We start from the raw sequence: 23,271 nt of genomic DNA, 5'->3' as shown, positions 1-23,271 counted from the left end.
TTTTTGGGGTAATAAAGGACGGCAGACAGAAGGTAAAAACACTGCACAATACACAGTACAGAGGCTGTGTGTAGGTTATATGGTGCTTAAAGGGGTACTCTGGTGGAATTATTATTATATATTTTTTTTTTTAGCAACTGGTGCCAGAAAGTTAAACAGATTTGTAAATGACTTCTGTTAAAACATTAAAACTTAATCCTTCCAGTACTTATCAGCTGCTGTATGCTACAGAGGAAATTCTATTCTTTTTGGAACACAGAGCTTTCTGCTGACTTCACGAGCACAGTGCTCTCTGCTGACATCTCTGTCCATTTTAGGTTATGTTATATGTTTTTAAGTCATGTGACTGCCGCTAAAGTTGCAGAGGCTTTAGCTGCTCATTTCATATGAAGACTTGGCCCCACTTTGGATGCCCAGTATTGCAGGACCACGTGATAAACCTTAAAGGTCATGTGACTGCTGATAAAGTTGCACCATGGCGCCAACAATCTGATACATTTTTACTTTTATTAGTATAAGCAACCGATCTCGCTTTCAATGTATGTGGGTATAGTGGGGGTATTAATACCGCCATGTTACATGTGGGTAAAAAAAAAGCTGCGGCTAAAGTTGCAGCATGGCGCAACCAATTCAGTCTGATGACTATAGTGATGGCTAAATCAGACTGAACTGATTCTAAGTCTGTGATTCCCAACCAGGGTGCCTCCAGCTGTTGCAAAACTACAACTCCCAGCATGCCCGGACAGCCAACGGCTGTCCGGGCATGCTGAGAGTTGTAGTTTTGCAACAGCTGGAGGCACCCTGGTTGGAAAACCCCTTTTTAAGCAGATCAGATAATCTCTAACCATGTGTATTACTCTGCTCCGGTTACTAACCAGCTGTTTGTTTCGTCCCTCACGCTGCTCTCTGATGCCCCCTTCTGCCCCTCATCATCTCTTACCCGCCAGGATGATGAGGAGGGTATTTGGGCATAACCAATGAGATGATTAGGTCAGCCATTTTGTTCAGAACGGTGAGAACTCTTATCGGCTTTGTCCTGGGACCTTTAGTCGTTGCCGTCCTGCATGTGTCTGTATCAGTCTTGTCTGCATGTCGCCCCCTACATGTGCCCGCTGTGTCGTGCCCTCCTTCCTATCTTACTTTTGTTCCATCTTTCATTCGTAATGCAATATGTGGTACGGAATTTCCTGCATGTAATGCAAAATATGGCCAGCAGGGGGGTGACATAGAGCCGCATCCCTGCACATGTCTCCATTGTTGTGGAAGTCAGTTCAAACCTATATATATATAATGTGTGTGTGTTTTATATATATATATATATATATATATATATATATGTATATATATATATAGTGTTATATGTGTAGCACTCCAATGCTAACAGAATCAGTGCCATTAAAAAAAAAAATAATAATAATTGTTTGATATATTTATATGTGTGTGTGTTTATTATGTATATTTTATTTTTTATTTACTTGTATATAATTAAATTAAAAAAATATATATCTTATAAAAGAAAATATATATATATATATATATATATATATATAAATATTATAAATATACACACAGACATATATATATATATATAATTAAAAATATATATACGGTACATATAAATATGAATATATATATAGTATTTTATATATTTATGTGTGTGTATATATATATATATATTTTTTTATTATTTAATTAATGATATACATGTAAAAAAAATATATATATATTATATATAATATATATATATATATTTAAAAATATACATATATAAATATGCATATATATAGTATTTTATATATTTGTTTGTGTGTGTATATATATTTTTTATTATTTAATTACAAAATCTAAAAAATATATATATAAATAATTAAAAATATACATACATATATAAATATGAACATATATAGTATTTTATATATTTATGTGTGTGTATATATATATATATATATATATATATATATATATATATATATAATTTTTTTTAATTATATACATCTAAAAAAATTATATATATAATATTTTTTTAAATAAAAAAATGTAAATACACACACATATATATATATATATATATATATATATATATATATATATTTATTTTATATGCCGCTGTCTTCACCAACGCACTGATTCCCTTAGCCGTTGGGGGGCGCTGTTCTCTCAGTCATCCCTGACATGGAGGAATCCATTGATCCCCCTTTCAGCCTCTTGTCACTTTTGAAGATTCCATTAAGTGGGGAAAAAAAATCTTTGCAAAAAAAAAAAAATTAAAGCAGAATCTTATCACCCCCCCCCCCCTCCCCCCAAAATGCAATTACATCATAAAAGTGACGCTTTGTTCTCCGGAGCTGAGAATGAGAGGTGAAGGGTTAATCAGGGTTTAATCTGGCTATTCTGGGGGTCTCTTGTTGTTGGAGAATTCACAGAGCATGTAATGAGAGGAATGCCGCGGACTCCGCACCTGGGACGTCTATGGGAACCTGCCGCCTCCTCCGCGACATTACTGACGCCTATTCAAGCATTGTCACCGCGACAATGTAACCCTTTCCCGTCCTCTGCTTAGATAGTAAAGCCACTTTAAAACCTTGTAACAAACCCTCTGCTGTGATAAGTACATCTACTGTCCCGTTGGTCTGCTCTCTATCAGGCTGTTTTGGCTCCTGATTCGGCAGTGAAAGATCCTCCGGATTATCTCTCGGTCACTTTTTGGGCTCCAGATGTAAATAAGAACTTTCACTTACAATGGCAGCAAGCGGAGATATTGGCAATAATGCAGTGTTTTACATTAGATCAGTGTTTCCCAACCAGTGTGCATCCAGGTCTTGCAAAACTACAATTCCCAGCATGCCCGGACAGCCAACGGCATGCTGGGAGTTGTAGTTTTGCAACATCTGGAGGCACTCTGGTTGGTAAACACTGCATTAGATAGTGCAGTGTTGTAAATGAGGACATTCCTATTCAGTTACAGCAAGCAGAGATCTTGAGAATGGGCCTGTGTTGTAAATGAGGACATTCCTAATCAGTTACAGCAAGCAGGGATCTTGAGAATGGGACTTTGTTGTAAATGAGGACGTTCCTATTTAATTACAGCAAGCAGAGATCTTGAGAATGGGACTGTGTGGTAAATGAGGACATTCCTATTCAATTACAGCAAGGAGATCATGAGAATTGGACTGTGTTGTGAATAAGGATGTTCCTATTCAGTTAGAGCAAGCAGAGATCTTGAGAATGGGCCTTTGTTGTAAATGAGGACGTTCCTATTCAGTTACAGTAAGCAAAGATCTTGAGAATGGGACTGTGTTGTAAATGAGGATGTTCCTATTTAATTACAGCAAGCAGAGATCTTGAGAATGGGACTGTGTGGTAAATGAGGACATTCCTATTTAATTACAGCAAGCAGAGATCATGAGAATTGGACTGTGTGGTAAATGAGGACGTTCTTATTCAGTTAGAGCAAGCAGAGATCTTGAGAATGGACCTGTGTTGTAAATGAGGACATTCCTATTTGGTTACAGCAAGCAGAGATCTTGAGAATGGGACTTTGTTGTAAATGAGAACGTTCCTATTCAGTTACAGCAAGCAGAGATCTTGAGAATGGGACTGTGTTGTAAATGAGGACATTCCTATTCAGTTACAGCAAGCAGAGATCTTGAGAATGGGACTGTGTCGTAAGTGAGGACGTTCCTATTTAATTACAGCAAGCAGAGATCTTGAATATGGTGAGGTGTTTTTCATTAGATGCTGCATTCTTTTCAATGAGGATGTTCCTATTCAGTAGCATCAAGCGGAGATCTTAGAAATGGGACACTGTTGTAAATTAGTACTTTTCTTTTCTGTTGTAAATGAGGATGTTTTTATTCAATAGCAGCAAGCAGAGATCTTGGAAATGGGGCAGTGTTGTAAATGAGGATGTTCCTATTAATTGGCAGCAAGCAGAGAGCTTAAACATTGTAAAGTGTTGTACATTAAATGGTGCAATGTTGTGAATGAGGATGTTCCTATTCAGTTACAGCAAGCAGAGATCTTGGGAATGGAACAGTATTGTAAATGAAGACGTTCCTATTTAATTACAGCAAGCGGAGATCTTGAATATGGTGAGGTGTTTTACATAAGATGCTGCATTCTTTTCAATGAAGATGTTCCTATTCAGTAACAGCAAGCGGAGATCTTGGAAATGGGGCAGAGTTGTAAATGAGGATGTTCCTATTCATTAGCAGCAAGCAGAGATCTTGAAAATGGCAAAGTGTTGTAAATGAGGATGTTCCTTTTTAATGGCAGCAAGCAGAAAACTTGACTATGGTGAAGTGTTGTAAATAAAGAGGTTTCTATTCAACAGCAGAAAGCAGAGATCTTGGAAACTGTACTGTGTTATAAATGAGGAGGTTCCTATTCAATTACAGCAAGCAGAAATCTTGGCTATGGTAATGTGTTTTCCATTAGATGGTGCAGTGTTGTATATTGGGACATTCCTATTCAATTGCAGCAAGCGGAGATCTTGACTATGGTAAAGTGTTTTCCATTAGCTGGTGCAGTGTTGTGAATGAGGATGTTCCTGTTTAATGTCAGCAAGCGGAGATCTTGAAATTTCAACAGCTATCAGCTTAGGACAGTGTTTCCCAACCAGTGTGCCTCCAGCTGTTGCAAAACTACAACTCCCAGCATGCCCGGACAGCCAAAGGCTGTCCGGGCATGCTGGGAGTTGTAGTTTTGCAACAGCTGGAGGCACACTGGTTGGGAAACACTGGCTTAGGGGGTTAACAGAGGGGGGGCGACTGACCTGCAGCAGTTTTAGTGGTAGAAATGGGACTATGACAACTCTGCTGCAGATCAGTCCCCTTCGCCCTTGGCACTGACCTAGCAGAGTTGTCATAGTCCCATTTCTACCGCTAAAACTGCGGCAGGTCGGCCGCCCCTAAACTGGTAGCTGACGGCGTCTGAATGTTCACTTTCAATTCGGCAGCGTTTTTCAAGATCTCTGCTTGCTGTCATTGAAATACAATTTCTATCAGTAGTGCGCCAGCCTCACCCGCTGTCTGTGCCCTCCTGAGACGTCTCTTATTGCTGACCCTGCGCCCCCCGGGGTGTGATGTTAAGTGTCGCCCATTGTCCTTATCATGTGATTCCTTCTGCCCGTCATGGCTCACGGCACATTCCTGCCAGCGGAAGACAACACGCAGACGCCAAAATATTTTGTTGCCGGGCGACCGTCTGCTCTGGGCATCGTGCGGGTACATCCATCTATAACTGTTTTCTCCAGCTGATGCAAAACTACAACTCCCAGCATGCCCGGTCAGCCAAGGGAACTACAACTCCCAGCATGCCCGGTCAGCCAAGGTAACTACAACTCCCAGCATGCCCGGTCAGCCAAGGGAACTACAACTCCCAGCATGCCCGGTCACCCGAAGACATCCAGGTTGGGAAATTCTGATATATGCTGCACAGTACCACTTCTCTTATTCTGTATATATGGACACTGCACAGTACCATTTCTGTTATTCTGTCTTTATAGACTCTGCACAGTACCACTTCTCCTGTATACTGTAATTCTTAGTATATATGTACTTATCCTGTCTTTATAGACTATGCACAGTACCACTTCTCTTATCCTGTATATGTGGACTGTGCACAGTACCACTTCTCTTATCCTGTATATGTGGACTATGCAGAGTACCACTTCTCTTATCCTGTATATGTGGACTATGCACAGTATCACTTCCCTTGTTCTGTGCCTGTGATTTGCAGTGCATTATGGCCGGAGCTGATCTGTCACCTGCAGCTTTGGACACTCTTCTGTATATGTGGACTATGCACAGTACTACTTCCCTTCTGTATATGTGGACTATGCACAGTACTACTTCCCTTCTGTATATGTGGACTGTGCACAGTATCACTTCCCTTATCCTGTACATGTGGACACTGCACAGTATCACTTCTTATCCTGTATATGTGGACTGTGCACAGTATCACTTCTTATCCTGTATATGTGGACTATGCACAGTATCACTTCTTATCCTGTATATGTGGACTGAGCACAGTATCACTTCTTATCCTGTATATGTGGACTGTGCACAGTACCATGTCTTATCCTGTATATGTGGACTGTGCACAGTATCACTTCTTATCCTGTATATGTGGACTGTGCACAGTATCACTTCTTATCCTGTATATGTGGACTGTGCACAGTATCACTTCTTATCCTGTATATGTGGACTGTGCACAGTATCACTTCTTATCCTGTATGTGTGGACTGTGCACAGTATCACTTCTTATCCTGTATATGTGGACTGTGCACAGTATCACTTATCCTGTATATGTGGACTGTGCACAGTATCACTTCTTATCCTGTATATGTGGACACTGCACAGTATCACTTCTTATCCTGTATAGACTGTGCACAGTATCACTTCTTATCCTGTATATGTGGACTGTGCACAGTATCACTTCTTATCCTGTATGTATAGACTGTGCACAGTATCACTTCTTATCCTGTATAGACTGTGCACAGTATCACTTCTTATCCTGTATAGACTGTGCACAGTATCACTGCCCTTTTCCTGTAAATTTGGACACTGCACAGTATCACTTCTTATCCTGTATAGACTGTGCACAGTATCACTTTTTATCCTGTATATGCAGACTATGCACAGTATCGCTTCTTATCCTGTATATGTGGACTGTGCACAGTATCGCTTCTTATCCTGTATATGTGGACTGTGCACAGTATCGCTTCTTATCCTGTATATGTGGACTGTGCACAGTATCACTTCTTATCCTGTATATGTGGACTGTGCACAGTATCACTTCTTATCCTGTATATGTGGACACTGCACAGTATCACTTCTTATCCTGTATAGACTGTGCACAGTATCACTTCTTATCCTGTATATGTGGACTGTGCACAGTATCACTTCTTATCCTGTATATCTGGACTGTGCACAGTATCACTTCTTATCCTGTACATGTGGACTCTGCACAGTATCACTTCTTATCCTGTATATGTGGACTGTGCACAGTATCACTTCTTATCCTGTATATGTGGACTGTGCACAGTATCACTTCTTATCCTGTATAGACTGTGCACAGTATCACTTCTTATCCTGTATAGACTGTGCACAGTATCACTTCTTATCCTGTATAGACTGTGCACAGTATCACTTCTTATCCTGCATATGTGGACTGTGCACAGTATCACTTATCCTGCATATGTGGACTGTGCACAGTATCGCTTCTTATCCTGTATATGTGGCCTGTGCACAGTATCACTTCTTATCCTGTATATGTGGACTGTGCACAGTATCACTTCTTATCCTGTATATGTGGACTGTGCACAGTATCACTTCTTATCCTGTATATGTGGACTGTGCACAGTATCCCTTCTTATCCTGTATATGTGGCCTGTGCACAGTATCACTTCTTATCCTGTATATGTGGACTGTGCACAGTATCACTTCTTATCCTGTATATGTGGACTGTGCACAGTATCACTTATCCTGTATATGTGGCCTGTGCACAGTATCACTTCTTATCCTGTATATGTGGACTGTGCACAGTATCACTTCTTATCCTGTGTATGTGGACTGTGCACAGTATCACTTCTTATCCTGTGTATGTGGACTGTGCACAGTATCACTTCTTATCCTGTATATGTGGACTGTGCACAGTATCACTTCTTATCCTGTATATGTGGACTGTGCACAGTATCACTTCTTATCCTGTATATGTGAACTGTGCACAGTATCACTTCTTATCCTGTATATGTGGACTGTGCACAGTATCACTTCTTATCCTGTATATGTGGACTGTGCACAGTATCACTTCTTATCCTGTATAGACTGTGCACAGTATCACTTCTTATCCTGTATATGTGGACTGTGCACAGTATCACTTCTTATCCTGTATAGACTGTGCACAGTATCACTTCTTATCCTGTATAGACTGTGCACAGTATCACTTCTTATCCTGTATATGTGGACTGTGCACAGTATCACTTCTTATCCTGTATATGTGGACTGTGCACAGTATCACTTCTTATCCTGTATAGACTGTGCACAGTATCACTTCTTATCCTGTATAGACTGTGCACAGTATCACTTCTTATCCTGTATATGTGGACTGTGCACAGTATCACTTCTTATCCTGTATATGTGGACTGTGCACAGTATCACTTCTTATCCTGTATATGTGGCCTGTGCACAGTATCACTACTTATCCTGTATATGTGGACTGTGCACAGTATCACTTCTTATCCTGTATAGACTGTGCACAGTATCACTTCTTATCCTGTATAGACTGTGCACAGTACCACTTCCCTTGATCTGTCACCTGCAGCTTTGGACACTCTTCTGTTCCGGTGATTTATGTAGATTGAGCCGTGTGATACCCGTGTATCCGATCTCGCCACCTCCGGGGATTCTGGGTAAGACAATGGCCCCTGTACAGTAGTATGTTCGGGGTTTCCGGCGCGGTGTGTTAGTTCTGGCCGCGCCGATGATGTCGTCTCTTTAGTTTGCGCAGCAGAAGACAATGGCGCATACATGGGATGTTGTTTACACCGGGGGGCGCTCTGCCGGACCCTCTCAGATCTCGCCCGCCCCGGCCCCCGCTCAGTGTGAGGTGAAGCTCGGCGTTGGCGCCACTTCTGAGGAAACGCTCGCAGGCGCTGTGTCCCTTGGCGGGGTCTCAGAGCGTCCGCGGAGCGTCTTGTACGGTCTCTTCCTCTGCACATTCCCCAAATCCACCCCCCATCCTGCTGCCCCCTCATGGAGAATTAACCTCCTCATCGCCAGACACTGTACCAAACCCTCAGCTGTGGGGCACCCTAATGATGGCGTGTGGTCACATGACTCACAGCTCTGCCTTAGTAAATGTTTTGAAAAGTAAAAAAAATTGAAAAGAAAGTTCAATAATGAAAAGTGCATCAACTTTTTTCTGCTTGCTGTCAGTGAATGGAAGGAGTAACTTTACATATAGAGGCTTTAGCACATACCTGTTCTACCCCTTTAGCCATTTGGAAACTACAACTCCCAGCATGCCCTGCTAACAGCTAGGTTATGTAACCACTAAATTGGAAACCTCCATGCCTTACACTGCCGGCTTCACACACTGCTGGCAGTCATATTGGTTGTCACCCAGCTTTCCTAGAAACTGAATACCCCCCTTACGTGGTAAGGTAACTACAACTCCCAGCATGCCCTAACAGCTAGATTATGTAACCGTTAAAAGGAAGTCTCCATACTGTACACTGCAGGCTGCGCACAATGATTGATGGAAGTCATATTGGTTGTCACCCAGCTTTCCTACAAGCTAATATCTATCTATCTCATATCTATCTATCTCATATCTATCTATCCATCTATCTCATATCTATCTATATATCAAATATCTATCTATCTATCTCATATCTATCTATCTCATATCTATCTATATATCAAATATCTATCTATCTATCTATCTCATATCTATCTATCTCTATCTATCTCATATATATCTATCTATCCATCTATCTCATATCTATCTATCTATCCATCTATCTCATATCTATCTATCTCATATCTATCTATCTCATATCTATCTATCTCATATCTATCTATCTATCTCATATCTATCTATCTATCTCATATCTATCTATCTCATATCTATCTATCTCATATCTATCTATCTCATATCTATCTATCTCATATCTATCTATCTCATATCTATCTATCTCATATCTATCTATCTATCTATCTCATATCTATCTATCTATCTCATATCTATCTATCTATCTATCTCATATCTATCTATCTATCTATCTATCTATCTATCTCATATCTATCTATCTATCTCATATCTATCTATCTATCTCATATCTATCTATCTCATATCTATCTATCTCATATCTATCTATCTCATATCTATCTATCTCATATCTATCTATCTATCTATCTATCTCATATCTATCTATCTCATATCTATCTATCTCATATCTATCTATCTATCTATCTATCTCATATCTATCTATCTATCTCATATCTATCTATCTATCTATCTATCTATCTCATATCTATCTATCTATCTCATATCTATCTATCTATCTCATATCTATCTATCTATCTCATATCTATCTATCTCATATCTATCTATCTCATATCTATCTATCTATCTATCTCATATCTATCTATCTATCTCATATCTATCTATCTATCTATCTATCTATCTCATATCTATCTATCTATCTATCTATCTCATATCTATCTATCTATCTCATATCTATCTATCTATCTCATATCTATCTCATATCTATCTCATATCTATCTCATATCTATCTCATATCTATCTATCTATCTATCTCATATCTATCTATCTCATATCTATCTATCTCATATCTATCTATCTATCTATCTCATATCTATCTCATATCTATCTCATATCTATCTCATATCTATCTCATATCTATCTATCTATCTCATATCTATCTATCTCATATCTATCTATCTCATATCTATCTATCTCATATCTATCTATCTCATATCTATCTATCTCATATCTATCTATCTCATATCTATCTATCTCATATCTATCTCTCTCATATCTATCTCTCTCATATCTATCTCTCTCATATCTATCTATCTATCTCATATCTATCTATCTCATATCTATCTATCTCATATCTATCTCTCTCATATCTATCTATCTCATATCTATCTCTCTCATATCTATCTCTCTCATATCTATCTCTCTCATATCTATCTCTCTCATATCTATCTCATATCTATCTATCTATCTCATATCTATCTATCTCATATCTATCTATCTCATATCTATCTATCTATCTCATATCTATCTATCTCATATCTATCTCTCTCATATCTATCTCTCTCATATCTATCTATCTATCTCTCTCATATCTATCTCTCTCATATCTATCTATCTATCTCATATCTATCTATCTCATATCTATCTATCTCATATCTATCTATCTTTCTATCTCATATATATCTCATATCTATCTATCTCATATCTATCTATTCCATTTCTATCTCTATCTCTCTCTCTATCAGTTTGTAGGAAAGCTGGGTGACAACCAATATGACCTTCCTCATTGGCTGCAGCCTGCAGTGTAAAGTATAGAGGCCTATATTCTTACAGCTACGTTACCCATCTGTTAGGACATTGCTGGGAGTTGTAGTTTCCTAACAGCTAGAAAAAGAAGGGAGGGGGTTATATCTATAGTTTCCTTTTAGCTGTTTGGAAACTACAACTCCCAGCATGCCCTAACAGCTGGGTGATGTAACTGTTCAAATGGACCTCCATACTTTACACTGCAGTCTGCATTGCTTCTCACCCAGCTTTCCTAGAAATGGATATAACCCCCCCCCCCCCTCCTTTAGCTGTTAGGACATGCTGGGAGTTGTAGTTCCTGTCTAATGTAACCATTATAATTGCAGCCTCCATACTTTACACTGCAGGCTGCACAATGACTTCTCAGATCGCCCCCTGTAGATCTGCGGCTCCTCTCGCTCTCATCTCCTTTCAATATCTTTATTAACAAGGTTTGGCCGCGCAGCGTAGACGACAGCTTTTTTTTAATGAAGTTGCCCGGGTGCGGACTGATCCCCCTCCATGATCCGCCTGCGGCGCGGCCGAGCTAAACGCGCTTCTCCCTGCTCCATTTCATCTGTTATCTGCCCATTGTCACCGGGATCTGCCCCCTGAGTAAGAGGATTAGCCCCCCCCCCCCCCCCCAAAAAAAAAACTCCCCCCACACACTATGGGAGCTTCACCAATACAACCCGATCCCCAGCCCCCTCCTGAACCAAGCATTGTAACAAACCCTCAGCTGTGATTAGTTTCCATAGATCTATGTTTCCCAACCCGGGTGCCTCCAGCTGTTGCAAAACTACAACTCCCAGCATCCCTGGACAGCCTTTGTCTAGCTGGGCATGCTGGGAGTTGTAGTTTTGCAACAGAATTGATACGTAAATTTATTTAAATCAGTGTTTCCCAACCAGGGTGCATCCAGCTGTTGCAAGACTACAACTCCCAGCATGCCCAGACAGCCTTTGGCTAGCCGGGCATGCTGGGAGTTGTAGTTTTGCAACAGAATTGATACGAAAAAATTTTTAAAGCAGTGTTTCCTAACCAGGGTGCCTCCAGCTGTTGCAAGACTACAACTCCCAGCATTCACTGACAGCCTTTGGCTAGCCGGGCATGCTGGGAGTTGTAGTTTTGCAACAGAATTGATACGTACATTTATTTAAAGCAGGGTTTCCCAACCAGGGTGCCTCCAGCTGTTGCAAAACTACAACTCCCAGCATGCCCGGACAGCCTTCGGCTGTCCGGGCATGCTGGGAGTTGTAGTTTTGCAACAGCTGGTAGAAAAAATGGCATGGATCAAAGATAGAAGAGGTGTACTGTCACTTTAAGAGTGGGGGCGGTGGGAACATGTGCCCATTCTGAGCGGTCCCCAGGGTGTCATAATATCAAATTTCACTTTTTCCAAGATCTCTGCTTCCTGTCAGTGAATACATCTAAAGACAAAAATAAAACCAGCAGAGACCTGATACCTCCTCACTGCTGTGGGTTTGTTACAGTTGTATCCAGGCTTAGAATGTCCCCTATTAATAGTATTTCCCAACCTTGTGGCACTACAACTCCCATGTCGGGCCCTTAGACTCTGTTCACACGTGCAGATAAACTTTTACGGGCTGATACTTCTCACAGCTGAGGGTTTGTTACAGACCTACTGATACATTGTAACAAACTAGGATGGTCTAAGCCAGATGCAATTGTAACAAACTCTTTTGTTGTAGATGTCCTCTACATATAAACTAAAATGTTTCCGTTTGTGACAGCAAGCAGAGATCTTGACACTTATGCAAAGTCTAAAACAGCTGAACTTAGTTACAGTTCCGTCCAGACAGACCGATACATTGTAACAAACTACAAGCACAGGAGAGAGATTTGTGCTGCTTTGTGGACTGTCTAGACTAGACGCAATTGTAACTAAGTCTGACAACAAGCAGAGATTTTGAAATTTACGCAAAAGTGTAAAAGAGTGGAACTTTTCGGTATATTTGTGGTTCCTTTATGAGGGGTGCGGGTGGCATTATACCGCTCACTCTTGTTATCTCACTGTCTCCTCTTCTATCACCGCTATCGGTTTTCCGGGCCACGCAGTGAAGCCCCCCGGGCCCCCCGGTATCTGTGGCGTCTGCTTTCCATCACGGCTCCTAAATCCGTCCTTATCCGGCGCTGACAGCCGCCAAAGCCGAGACACGTCACCCGGCAGCCGCCTGCGCCCTTGTCTGTGAACGTGACTGCGAGATACCGTATCTGCCGCTTCACACCTGATACCGCCGCTCACTGCTGTGTATATATATATAACATTATATAGGACAGCGGTATTCACAGCGCAATATACAGTCATAGACGTCTTCTTAAAGGGCCGCTGCAGTCTTATATACATAAAGAATAATCCCTGCAGCTTCCTGGTAGACTACGGTCCACGTTTATTAATACTGGCGTGAAAAGCTGCGCCATATACGGCAACTTCCTATGCATCCAAGACTGGCCAAATCTGTGTCTTCAGACGTCCTCATGTTTGTGGCCCCTATTATTGTATTTAATGTTTATGGCTCCTGTGATGTCTGTGTCCTCCGATATCCTCGTGTCATGTTTGTGGCTCCTGTGATGTCTGTGTCCTCCGATATCCTCGTGTCATGTTTGTGGCTCCTGTGGTGTTTGTGTCCTCGTGTCATGTTTGTGGCCCCTGTGATGTTTGTGGCTCCTGTGGTGTCTGTGTCCTCCGATATCCTCGTGTCATGTTTGTGGCTCCTGTGATGCCTGTGTCCTCCGATGTCCTCGTGTCATGTTTGTGGCTCCTGTGATGCCTGTGTCCTCCGATGTCCTCGTGTCATGTTTGTGGCTCCTGTGATGTCTGTGTCCTCAGATGTCCTCGTGTCACGTTTGTGGCTCCTGTGATGTCTGTGTCCTCCGATGTCCTTGTGTCATGTTTGTGGCTCCTGTGATGTCTGTGTCCTCGTGTCATGTTTGTGGCTCCTGTGATGTCTGTGTCCTCGTGTCATGTTTGTGGCTCCTGTGGTGTCTGTGTCCTCCGATATCCTCGTGTCATGTTTGTGGCTCCTGTGGTGTTTGTGTCGTTGTGTCATGTTTGTGGCTCCTGTGGTGTTTGTGGCCTCTGAAATCCTCGTGTCATGTTTGTGGCTCCTGTGGTGTTTGTGTCCTCGTGTCATGTTTGTGGCTCCTGTGATGTCTGTGTCCTCAGATGTCCTCGTGTCATGTTTGTGGCTCCTGTGATGCCTGTGTCCTCCGATGTCCTCGTGTCATGTTTGTGGCTCCTGTGATGTCTGTGTCCTCCGATGTCCTCGTGTCATGTTTGTGGCTCCTGTGATGTCTGTGTCCTCCGATGTCCTCGTGTCATGTTTGTGTCCTCTGAAATCTGTGTCCTCCGATGTCCTCGTGTCATGTTTGTGGCTCCTGTGATGTCTGTGTCCTCCGATGTCCTCGTGTCATGTTTGTGTCCTCTGAAATCCTCGTGTCATGTTTGTGGCTCCTGTGGTGTCTGTGTCCTCGTGTCATGTTTGTGTCCTCGTGTCATGTTTGTGGCTCCTGTGGTGTCTGTGTCCTCGTGTCATGTTTGTGGCTCCTGTGGTGTCTGTGTCCTTGTGTCATGTTTGTGGCTCCTGTGGTGTCTGTGTCCTCGTGTCATGTTTGTGGCTTCTGTGGTGTCTGTGTCCTCGTGTCATGTTTGTGTCCTCGTGTCATGTTTGTGTCCTCTGAAATCCTCGTGTCATGTTTGTGGCTCCTGTGGTGTTTGTGTCCTCGTGTCATGTTTGTGGCTCCTGTGGTGTTTGTGTCCTCGTGTCATGTTTGTGGCTCCTGTGGTGTTTGTGTCCTCGTGTCATGTTTGTGGCTCCTGTTGTGTTTGTGTCCTCGTGTCATGTTTGTGGCTCCTGTGGCCTCTGCTCCTTTTGCTTCTTCCCGTATTACTGATGGATCCTGTGTAGATGTGGCTTCAGTCCAGGCCGGTCCTCCTTGGTTTGGTGGTGGTTTTGGTGGACTCCTCAGATGTGGTTGGGGTCTTCCGTGGCTCCGTCTGACCGGCCTCTCCTCTCTTCTGTCCTAGATGATTCAGCCCCTCTTAGACCTCGACCAGAACCGCAGCAAACTCAAACTGTACATCGGGCATCTGACTGCTCTGTGCCAGGACCGGGACCCCCAGATCCTGCAATCGCTTCGCCCGCCCGACTCCTACTACCTGGACGACAACCGGGCAGTGTGGGAGCAGAGGCTGCAGAAGATGACCGCCCAAGAGGTGAGACCTGTAAGAAAGTATGTGCCCCCCTCCCCACGACTGGTGGGTGTCAGTGACCTGGGGAGATACCGGAGGGGGCAGATCGGTTGTCAGGTTTCCGAAAATAACGGACTATTTGTAACCTGAATAATTTAGCACATGGTTTGCCTTCCATAGATGATGTCACTTCCTGTATATGATGTCACTTCCTGTATATAAATGTTTCCATGATAATGTCACTTCCTTTCAATTACATCATTTCCTGTAGATGACGTCATCACATCCCTTCCTCTAGACCAGTGGTCTCCATCCTGCGTACCTCCAGATGTTGCAAAACTACAACTCCCAGCATGCCCGGACAGCCGTTGGCTGTCCGGGCATACTGGGAGTTGTAGTTTTGCAACATCTGGAGGTCCGCAGGTTGGAGACCACTGCTCTAGACGAGGTCTTCTCCTTTTAATGATGTCACTTTCTGTAGATGATGTCATTTCCTGTGAATTGTCACGTCCTGTAGATGATGTCACCTCCTTAAGGGTCTATTCACACGTACAGTAGATTTGATGCGCAGGATTTCAGTCTGTGTTCAGTTTACATTGAAATCTGCAGCAGAAAATCCTGCGCATCAAATCTACTGTACGTGTGAAGAGACCATGAAAGGGGGCTTCACTGGCCCCAGCATTCGGAACATTTTGTGCGGGCGGCGGGGGTCGTGACGTCATGGCCACGCCCCTCATAATGTCACACCACGCCCCTCAATGCAAGTCTATGGGAGAGGGAGTTGCAGATGTCATGCCCCCCCCCCCCCCCATAGACTTGTATTGAGGGGGTGTGGTGTGAGGTCACAAAGCCCACACCCGGCGTTCGGAACACTGGGGCAGTGGAGTACCCCTTTAAAATGATGTCACTTCCTGTAGATTATGTCCCCTCCTTTTAATGATGTCACTTACTGTAGATGATGTCACTTCCCATAAATGATGTCCCCTCCTTTTAATGATGTCACTTCCTGTAGATGATGTCACTTCCCATAAATGATGTCCACGCCTTTTAATGATGTCACTTCCTGTAGATGTCACTTCCCATAAATGATGTCCCCTCCTTTTAGTGATGTCACTTCCTGTAGATGATGTCACTTCCTGTGTGTATTGTCTCCTCCTCCTCCCACTAATATTGTGTCTACTTCCTTTTATCAGTTAAGCGAAGAGTTGGAAAAGTGCGAGCAGGAGAGCGCAGAACTGCAGGAATTCGCCAACGCCATCCTCCAGCAGATCGCAGATCACTGCCCCGATATCCTGGAACAAGTTGTCAATGCCTTGGAAGAATCCTCCTGACACCATTCACCGCCGAGGTCACCGCCCGCAGAACGGACACCAGTGTTAGTCGACGACTTTTATTTTCCTCCCCTCCACCCGGCGGGGTAGAGAGCCGCACATCCAGCCTTGCACTGCCGATCACACACTGCACCGTTACTCCAGGGGCTTCTTGTGGTTGCAGCGCAACCCTCCCCTCCTCCCCCCTTCCACTAGGACCAAACGTAAAACAAAGCTCCGCCTTTTTTCTTTTTCGGGAGGACTTGACCCGCCCTGGGTCGCCCATCCTCGGGTTATTGTGGGTCCACAATATGCAATAAGAGCCTCTGGCCGGACCCTTGTGACAGTGTTGACTCTGGCGGTGACTGCGCGCGGCATGGCGTCGCGGGGTGTGATGCTTAACACTACGAAGCTATAGAAGAGGAATTACCGCAAACCGCTACAATGTCGTCGGTCTACGGATACGCCCGAGATCTCTCGCCCTTGGCGGCTTTGTTCACACTAGGACTTTGCACAGGTTAAGGTGACGTTATCAGCCAGCAACCCAGATCCACCAGCACTACCCCCCCCCCCCCCCCCTTCTTCTCCAGGAGATGCCAGCTTGCCCTTCCCGTGCACGCCACCTCTTGACTGTTACAGCTGATTTCATTGGTCTCTGTGCATCATGGGAAATCCTTAAAGGGGTACTCCTCTGCCCCAGCATTCAGGTGCGGGCTGAGGAGGTCGTGATGCCACCCATAGACTTGCATTGAGGGGGCGTGGGCATGACTTCACAACCCCCGCTCCCAGCACTCGGAACTAAATGTTCCGAACGCTCGGGCAGCGTAGTACCCCTTTAAGACGTGACCTGCTTGGACTGAAGGAGACGCTGCCATTTTGGTTGGTTGGGCAGTAAAGATGGCGGATACTCTCCAGACGAGACATGATTCGGGGAGAAGCCGCCACCCCCCCCAAACCTCTGATAAACTCAGGAATTCAATTTATCATTCAGAATCCATACAATCCAGATGTAACCAAGAGGTCTAAAGGGGGGGGGGGGGGGGACCATAAAACATGGCCGCCTCCGAGGTGGAATGTGACGGATGTTTAGGCTTCTCCAGACTAAGGTCAAAGGTTCTCATCAGTCTGAGGATCAGTAAAGACTCTAAAACAAGAGGTCTGGGGATCTCTTCGGGGCGGTGAAATCCGGGAACTCTGCCACATTCTGACCACGAGATTGAGGCAAGAGGAGGCACTGGGGAAGACGTTTATTGTCGGACTAAAGAGACTTCCTGGAAAGCCTTGAGGTTCTTTCTGCCGCTACCGATCCTGTCTATGGCTCCAGTCACATCCAGAGCTGCATCCGGTTGTGCCTATACAATGCCTATACAACACTACATCTCCCGCCATGCGGTGCACCCAAGTGTCATTCATCGTGGGAGTCTGCCAAACCTTACACTAGACGTTCACCAACACTGACCGTTCTGTTACACTGCTCCAAATCCCCTGCAAAATGACATGATAATATTCTGTTTTACTACAGCCACCACTAGAGGGAGCTCACTGCATACTGGTTTACCATTGAGTTTAATGTATACTTTGTATGCAGTCCGCTGCCCCTAGTGGTGGACAGGATTTTTATTCTGAAGCTCTGCTCTAATGAATGTATTAATTTCTTATACAGAGTGTAATAGATAGATATATATATATATATATATATATACACACACACATACATACATACATACATATATACAAATCCTGAGACATGATGAAATTCTTCCTGCCGCCACTAAAGGACGCTCTCTGCATACAGATTATACATTGAACTTAATACTAATCCAGTATGCAGTAAGCACCCTCTAGTGGTGGCTGCAGTAAGTCATTATGCAGCTGTGTATCAGAAACTAGCACATTAATCAGCACTTAATGCAGCCACTAGATGGCGCTGTATACTCTAACCACCTGCATTCACAACTAAGCAGACTGCATACAGATTATACATTGATCTCAATGGTAAACAAGTATGCAATGAGCTCCCCCTAGCGGTCATTGCAGTAAGGCATAATTTTGTCATGTAAGGTTGGGTTCACATCACGTTTTCCCCCATACGGGAGTGCATACCTATGTAATTCATTTCAATGAGCCGGCCGGAGTGAAACGTTTGGTCCGGTCGGCTCATTTTTGCGCTGTATGCGCTTTTTCCCCCGGACCTAAAACTGTGGTCAACCATGGTTTTAGGTCCGGTTGTAAAAGCGCATACGGCGCAAAAATGAGCCGACCGTACGCTTCACTTCGGCCGGCTCATTGAAATGAATTACATACGGGAGCGCATACGGAGGCATACGGGAGCGCGAGGTTTTAGCTCCCCCCTACCGTATGCGCGAAAACAAGATGTGAACCAGCCCTAACTCGTATGGGATTTGGAGTCTTGTGCTGGATCATTGGGTTAAAGGAGAACTCCGGTATATGAAAACTGATCCCCTATCCTAAGGATAAGGGATAAGTTTCAGATCGCGGGGGGTCTGAGCGCCAGGGCCCCCCTGCGATCTCCCATACAGGGCCCCAGGCTCATGGGAATTAGCGTGTTTTGACCACCACATCACGCGGGAGCCAACATGTCCCCTCAATACATCTCTATGGCAGAGCCGGAGGTGTATTGAGGGGGCATGTCGGTCACCATGTCATGCTGTGGTCGGACACACCCCCTTGTTGCTGACTGCCGGGGACCCGTACTGGAAATTGCGGGGGGCCCCAGCAGTCTGACCCCTGGCGATCTGAAACTTATCCCCTAACCTTAGGATAGGGTATACGTTTTCATATCCCGGAGTACTACTTTAACTTCTAATACACAGCTCCAAACCCACGGCAAGTTACAGGATAAAGTTCTCTCTGCCTGTGGCCATCACTAGGGGGAGCTCACTGCATACTGGTTTGCTATTAAGTTCAATGTAAAATCTGTATGCATTGAACTCAATAACAAACTAGTATGCTGTTAGCCCCCTAGTGGTGGCTGCAGGCAGACAGAATTGTATCCTGTAGCTCGCAGGGGATTTGGAGATGTGTATCCGGGACTAACCCATGTATCAGCATAGAGCTCCAAATCCCCAGTTAGATTGAAAAAAATTCTGTCTGCCTGCAGCCACCACTAGAGGGAGCACTCTGTATACAGATTTTACATTAAACTCAATAGCAAAGCAGTATGCGGTGAGCTCCCCCTAGTGGTGTCTGCGGTCAGACAGAATCATATCCAGCAACTCACGGGATTCGGAGCCGTGTATCAGAAACGAACACATTTTTATCAGCACAGCGTCACGCCGGATATGACTGCTCCACGAGGCCGCGATCGGTACAAAGACAATATGCGCAGAACGGATCGCCATTATACCTATATAACAGTTTGACCGCCAAGGACACCTCAAGAAAAACGTTGCAGTATCTAATCCATCTTTTTTTCCACAGTGGGATCGGCGCCAAGATCCCCAAATCAACCGATTCATCTTCTACACAAGCTGCAAAGAAATAAAGGGTTAATGCGCCTTTACTGAAGGCGAACCTACGTGTTTTTGGGGGTTTCGTTTTTTTTTTACGAGACAAGTCTCTATATGTTACACTACAGACAAATCTTACTGAGCAAAATGGCTGCCGCTGCTACACTTTATGTAGAGTTACGGGGATTTTTTTTTTTTAGTTTTCATTTAAAACATTTTTGTGTCAAAAACAAAACAAAAACCTCTGTTCCTGACGTGTTTTAAGGAATTGTGTAATATCCTGAAATTTTTTACGCCTTTTTTCTTTCCTACGTGGTTTATGCCCGGGCCCTAGACAGACCCTCCTTTCCCCCTCGTGTACGTTGTCCGATCGTGTCTGTTACTTCCGCTAAGGACAGAATGACCCCCGTCCGTGACTCCTCCCCCCTCCTTTCCTAATTGTCTATGACGTTGGTGCGTTTAGGGGCCCTACAGTGGCGTAAAAAAAATGGAAAGTAGTTTAAACTGTTGCGTGTGTCCCGTAGCGACGCACGCGTGTATAGATGTATGATATGTGCGCGCGTGTGTATTACGTATGAATTAACCGCCATATTCTATTTTATTTTTATTTTTTTGGACAATTTTACAGCAAAAGTGTACCCGCCGTCGAACGTTCTGCAGGGGGTGAGTCCGGAGCGTTAGGACTGAGCGCGCCCAGTGTCGGGGTAGGTCGGCATTTCCCAACCGGCGGCGACCAAACTACAACTCCCAGCATGCCCTAACAGCCGAAGGCTGTCAGGGCATGCTGGGAGTTGTAGTTTGGCTGCCGCCGGTTGGGGGGGGACGTTAGGGTAGACGGTGGTTCCGTATCCCGTTACTAGTGCCTTTTACGGAAGCGAATCGTAACATATCGAAGGGCGCGGTTAAGTTTAATGGAAGTTCTGCAGCTTTCTGTTCCGATAAGATCTCCGCTTGCTGTGAGCAAATGTGGAACATTCTCTTGTGTCATGTTTCCACAGCTGAGGGTTTGTTACAGTTTATAAGTCTGTTACAATGTATCAGGGTGGATACAACCGCAACAAACTGATGTGGTAAAAGAAGGTGTTTTGTTTTTGTTACAATGTATCGGTGCAGGTTAAATGTATCGGGCTGTTGATTAGAATTGTCTAGACTGGATACAATTGTAACAAACCCTCAGCTGTGAGTAGTCTAAAGCCCTGTTCGATTTGACACAGGTTATCAAACACCGTACTACAGGCAATAGTGTCCACCTTCATCCACCACTAGGGGCCACTGACTGCATACAGATAATACATTGAACTCAATAGCAAACCAGTATGCGGTGAGCTCCCCCTAGTGGTGGCTGCAGGCAGACATAATTTTTTCCTGTAACTCGTAGGGGGTATTTGGAGCATTGTGCTGGATCAAAGCCACCACCAGAGGGAGCTATTTGCATACAGATTATACATTGAACGCAATAGCAAACCAGTATGCGGTGAGCTCCCCCTAGTGGTAGCTGCAGGCAGACAGAATTTTATCCTGTAACTCGTAGGGGGTATTTGAAGTGTTGTGCTGGATCAAAGCCACCACTAGAGGGAGCTATTTGCATACAGATAATACATTGAACTCAATAGCAAACCAGTATGCAGTGAACTCCCTCTAGTGGTGACTGCAGGCAGACAGAATTTTGTTCCGTGACTCGCAGGGGATTTGGTGCTGGGTATCAGGAATTAATCTGTTTATCAGCACAGAGCTCTAGATCTCTGACTACATGATAAAAATTCTGTCTTCCTGCAGCCACCACTAGAGGGAGCTCTCTGCATACAGATTATACATTGAACTCAATAGCAAACCAGTATGCGGTGAGCTCCCCCTAGTGGTGGCTGCAGGCAGACATAACTTTTTCCTGTAACTCGTAGGGGGTATTTGGAGCGTTGTGCTGGATCAAAGCCACCACTAGAAGGAGCTCTCTCCATACAGATTTTACATTGAAGTCAATAGCAAACAAGTATGCAGTGAGCTCCCCCTAGTGGTGGCTGCAGGCAGACAGAATTTTATCCTGTAAATTGAGCTTAAGCTTAAATGACTGCAAATAAGCCACGATGAATAAGAATTCCTTTAAATATGGCGCCATCAAGTTCGGTGGCGCTGTACATCACTTAAGTGTTATGTGTATGCCAGTGTTCCCAGTCACTCACAGCAAGCGGAGATCTTAAAATAAAAAATAAAAAGTGATGATTTAAAGCCCTAGAGCAGTAGTTTCCAAACAGCGGGCCTCCGGCTGTTGCAAAACTACAACTCCCAGCATGCGTCCGCCGTTTAGAGGCCTAGAAATATTCAGGAAGTTGCAGAACTTTTTCCTTCACAATGATGCGGAATCTGAATCCCCCTTTAGCTCATGGGACTCTTAAAGGGATCTTCACCTTGTTCTTAAAGGGGCTCTCTTCCTTCTAGCATGGAATCCGTAAAGACGCTAAAGTTTTGTTTGCACTTTGCCAGATAAACCTTGTATAGACCGTATCCGACGGGGGTTGTATCTTCCAAACATTTGGTAGAGTGCCTCTTTATATGTGGTTGGGTGCCCCTTTAAGAATGAAATGAAGTCCATATTTAGCAAAAACGTTTTTATACTGGAGGGATCAGCTGCTTTAACCCTTTACGGGTGCAATTCCAGTTTGTGACACCCCCCCCCCCCCCCCCCGACCCAAATTAGGGGGTGAGGGGGGGTGGTTGTAAGAGGAGGGGCTACTGAATGTATAATGTGGGGGAGGGGGGATGTTTCTGGTTTCTGTGTATGGATAAGGAAGGGAGACCCCAACCTCGGGGGGCGATTTTATGTGTTTTTTGCTGCTGGCCAACTCACTACCGTTCTTGTTTGTCGGACATGTTTCTATAAATATATATATATAAATATATAAATGTTATAAGTATTTGACCCCCCCCCCCCCCCCCCCCCCAATCACCACCACCTTTAGCCGTTGGGAGGAGCCGGCCTTGTAGCCGCCTTATTGCCACTAAGGGGTTAACACGAGGCCCCTCCCCTCTGTATTTTATTGGGCTGTTTTTGTGCCTTTTTTTTTAAAACAAAACAAAAAAAATCTTGTAAAAACTTTTTTTTGTATGGGAAAAAAATATAGATATAAAATTTACTAAAAATAAACTCTCCACCCACCCTCCCCTGCAGTCTATAGGGGGCGCTGCCTGGATAACATTATGTTCTCGG

At 44.0% G+C, this 23,271-nt stretch overlaps 1 protein-coding gene across 16 annotated transcripts in view; it reads left to right on the top strand.

Moving 5' to 3' along the window:
* ERC1 (ELKS/RAB6-interacting/CAST family member 1) overlaps positions 1–22,747 on the top strand; it is a gene marked incomplete at its 5' end in the record, with an annotated part of 92,993 nt that extends 70,246 nt beyond the window's left edge. For 9 of the 16 annotated variants that reach the window (XM_056517874.1, XM_056517872.1, XM_056517871.1 and 6 more), the window contains 2 exon segments: positions 15,125–15,313; positions 16,483–17,639. In XM_056517874.1, the coding sequence (XP_056373849.1) occupies positions 15,125–15,313; positions 16,483–16,620 (327 nt within the window). 16 annotated transcript variants of the gene reach the window in all.
* Positions 22,748–23,271: the final 524 nt, after the last annotated feature.

Source organism: Hyla sarda, chromosome 4 (assembly GCF_029499605.1).
Source record: "Hyla sarda isolate aHylSar1 chromosome 4, aHylSar1.hap1, whole genome shotgun sequence".
Classification (NCBI taxonomy): Eukaryota; Metazoa; Chordata; class Amphibia; order Anura; family Hylidae; genus Hyla; species Hyla sarda.
Note: the sequence above shows the minus strand (reverse complement) of the source record. Positions and strands in the feature narration are given on the sequence as shown.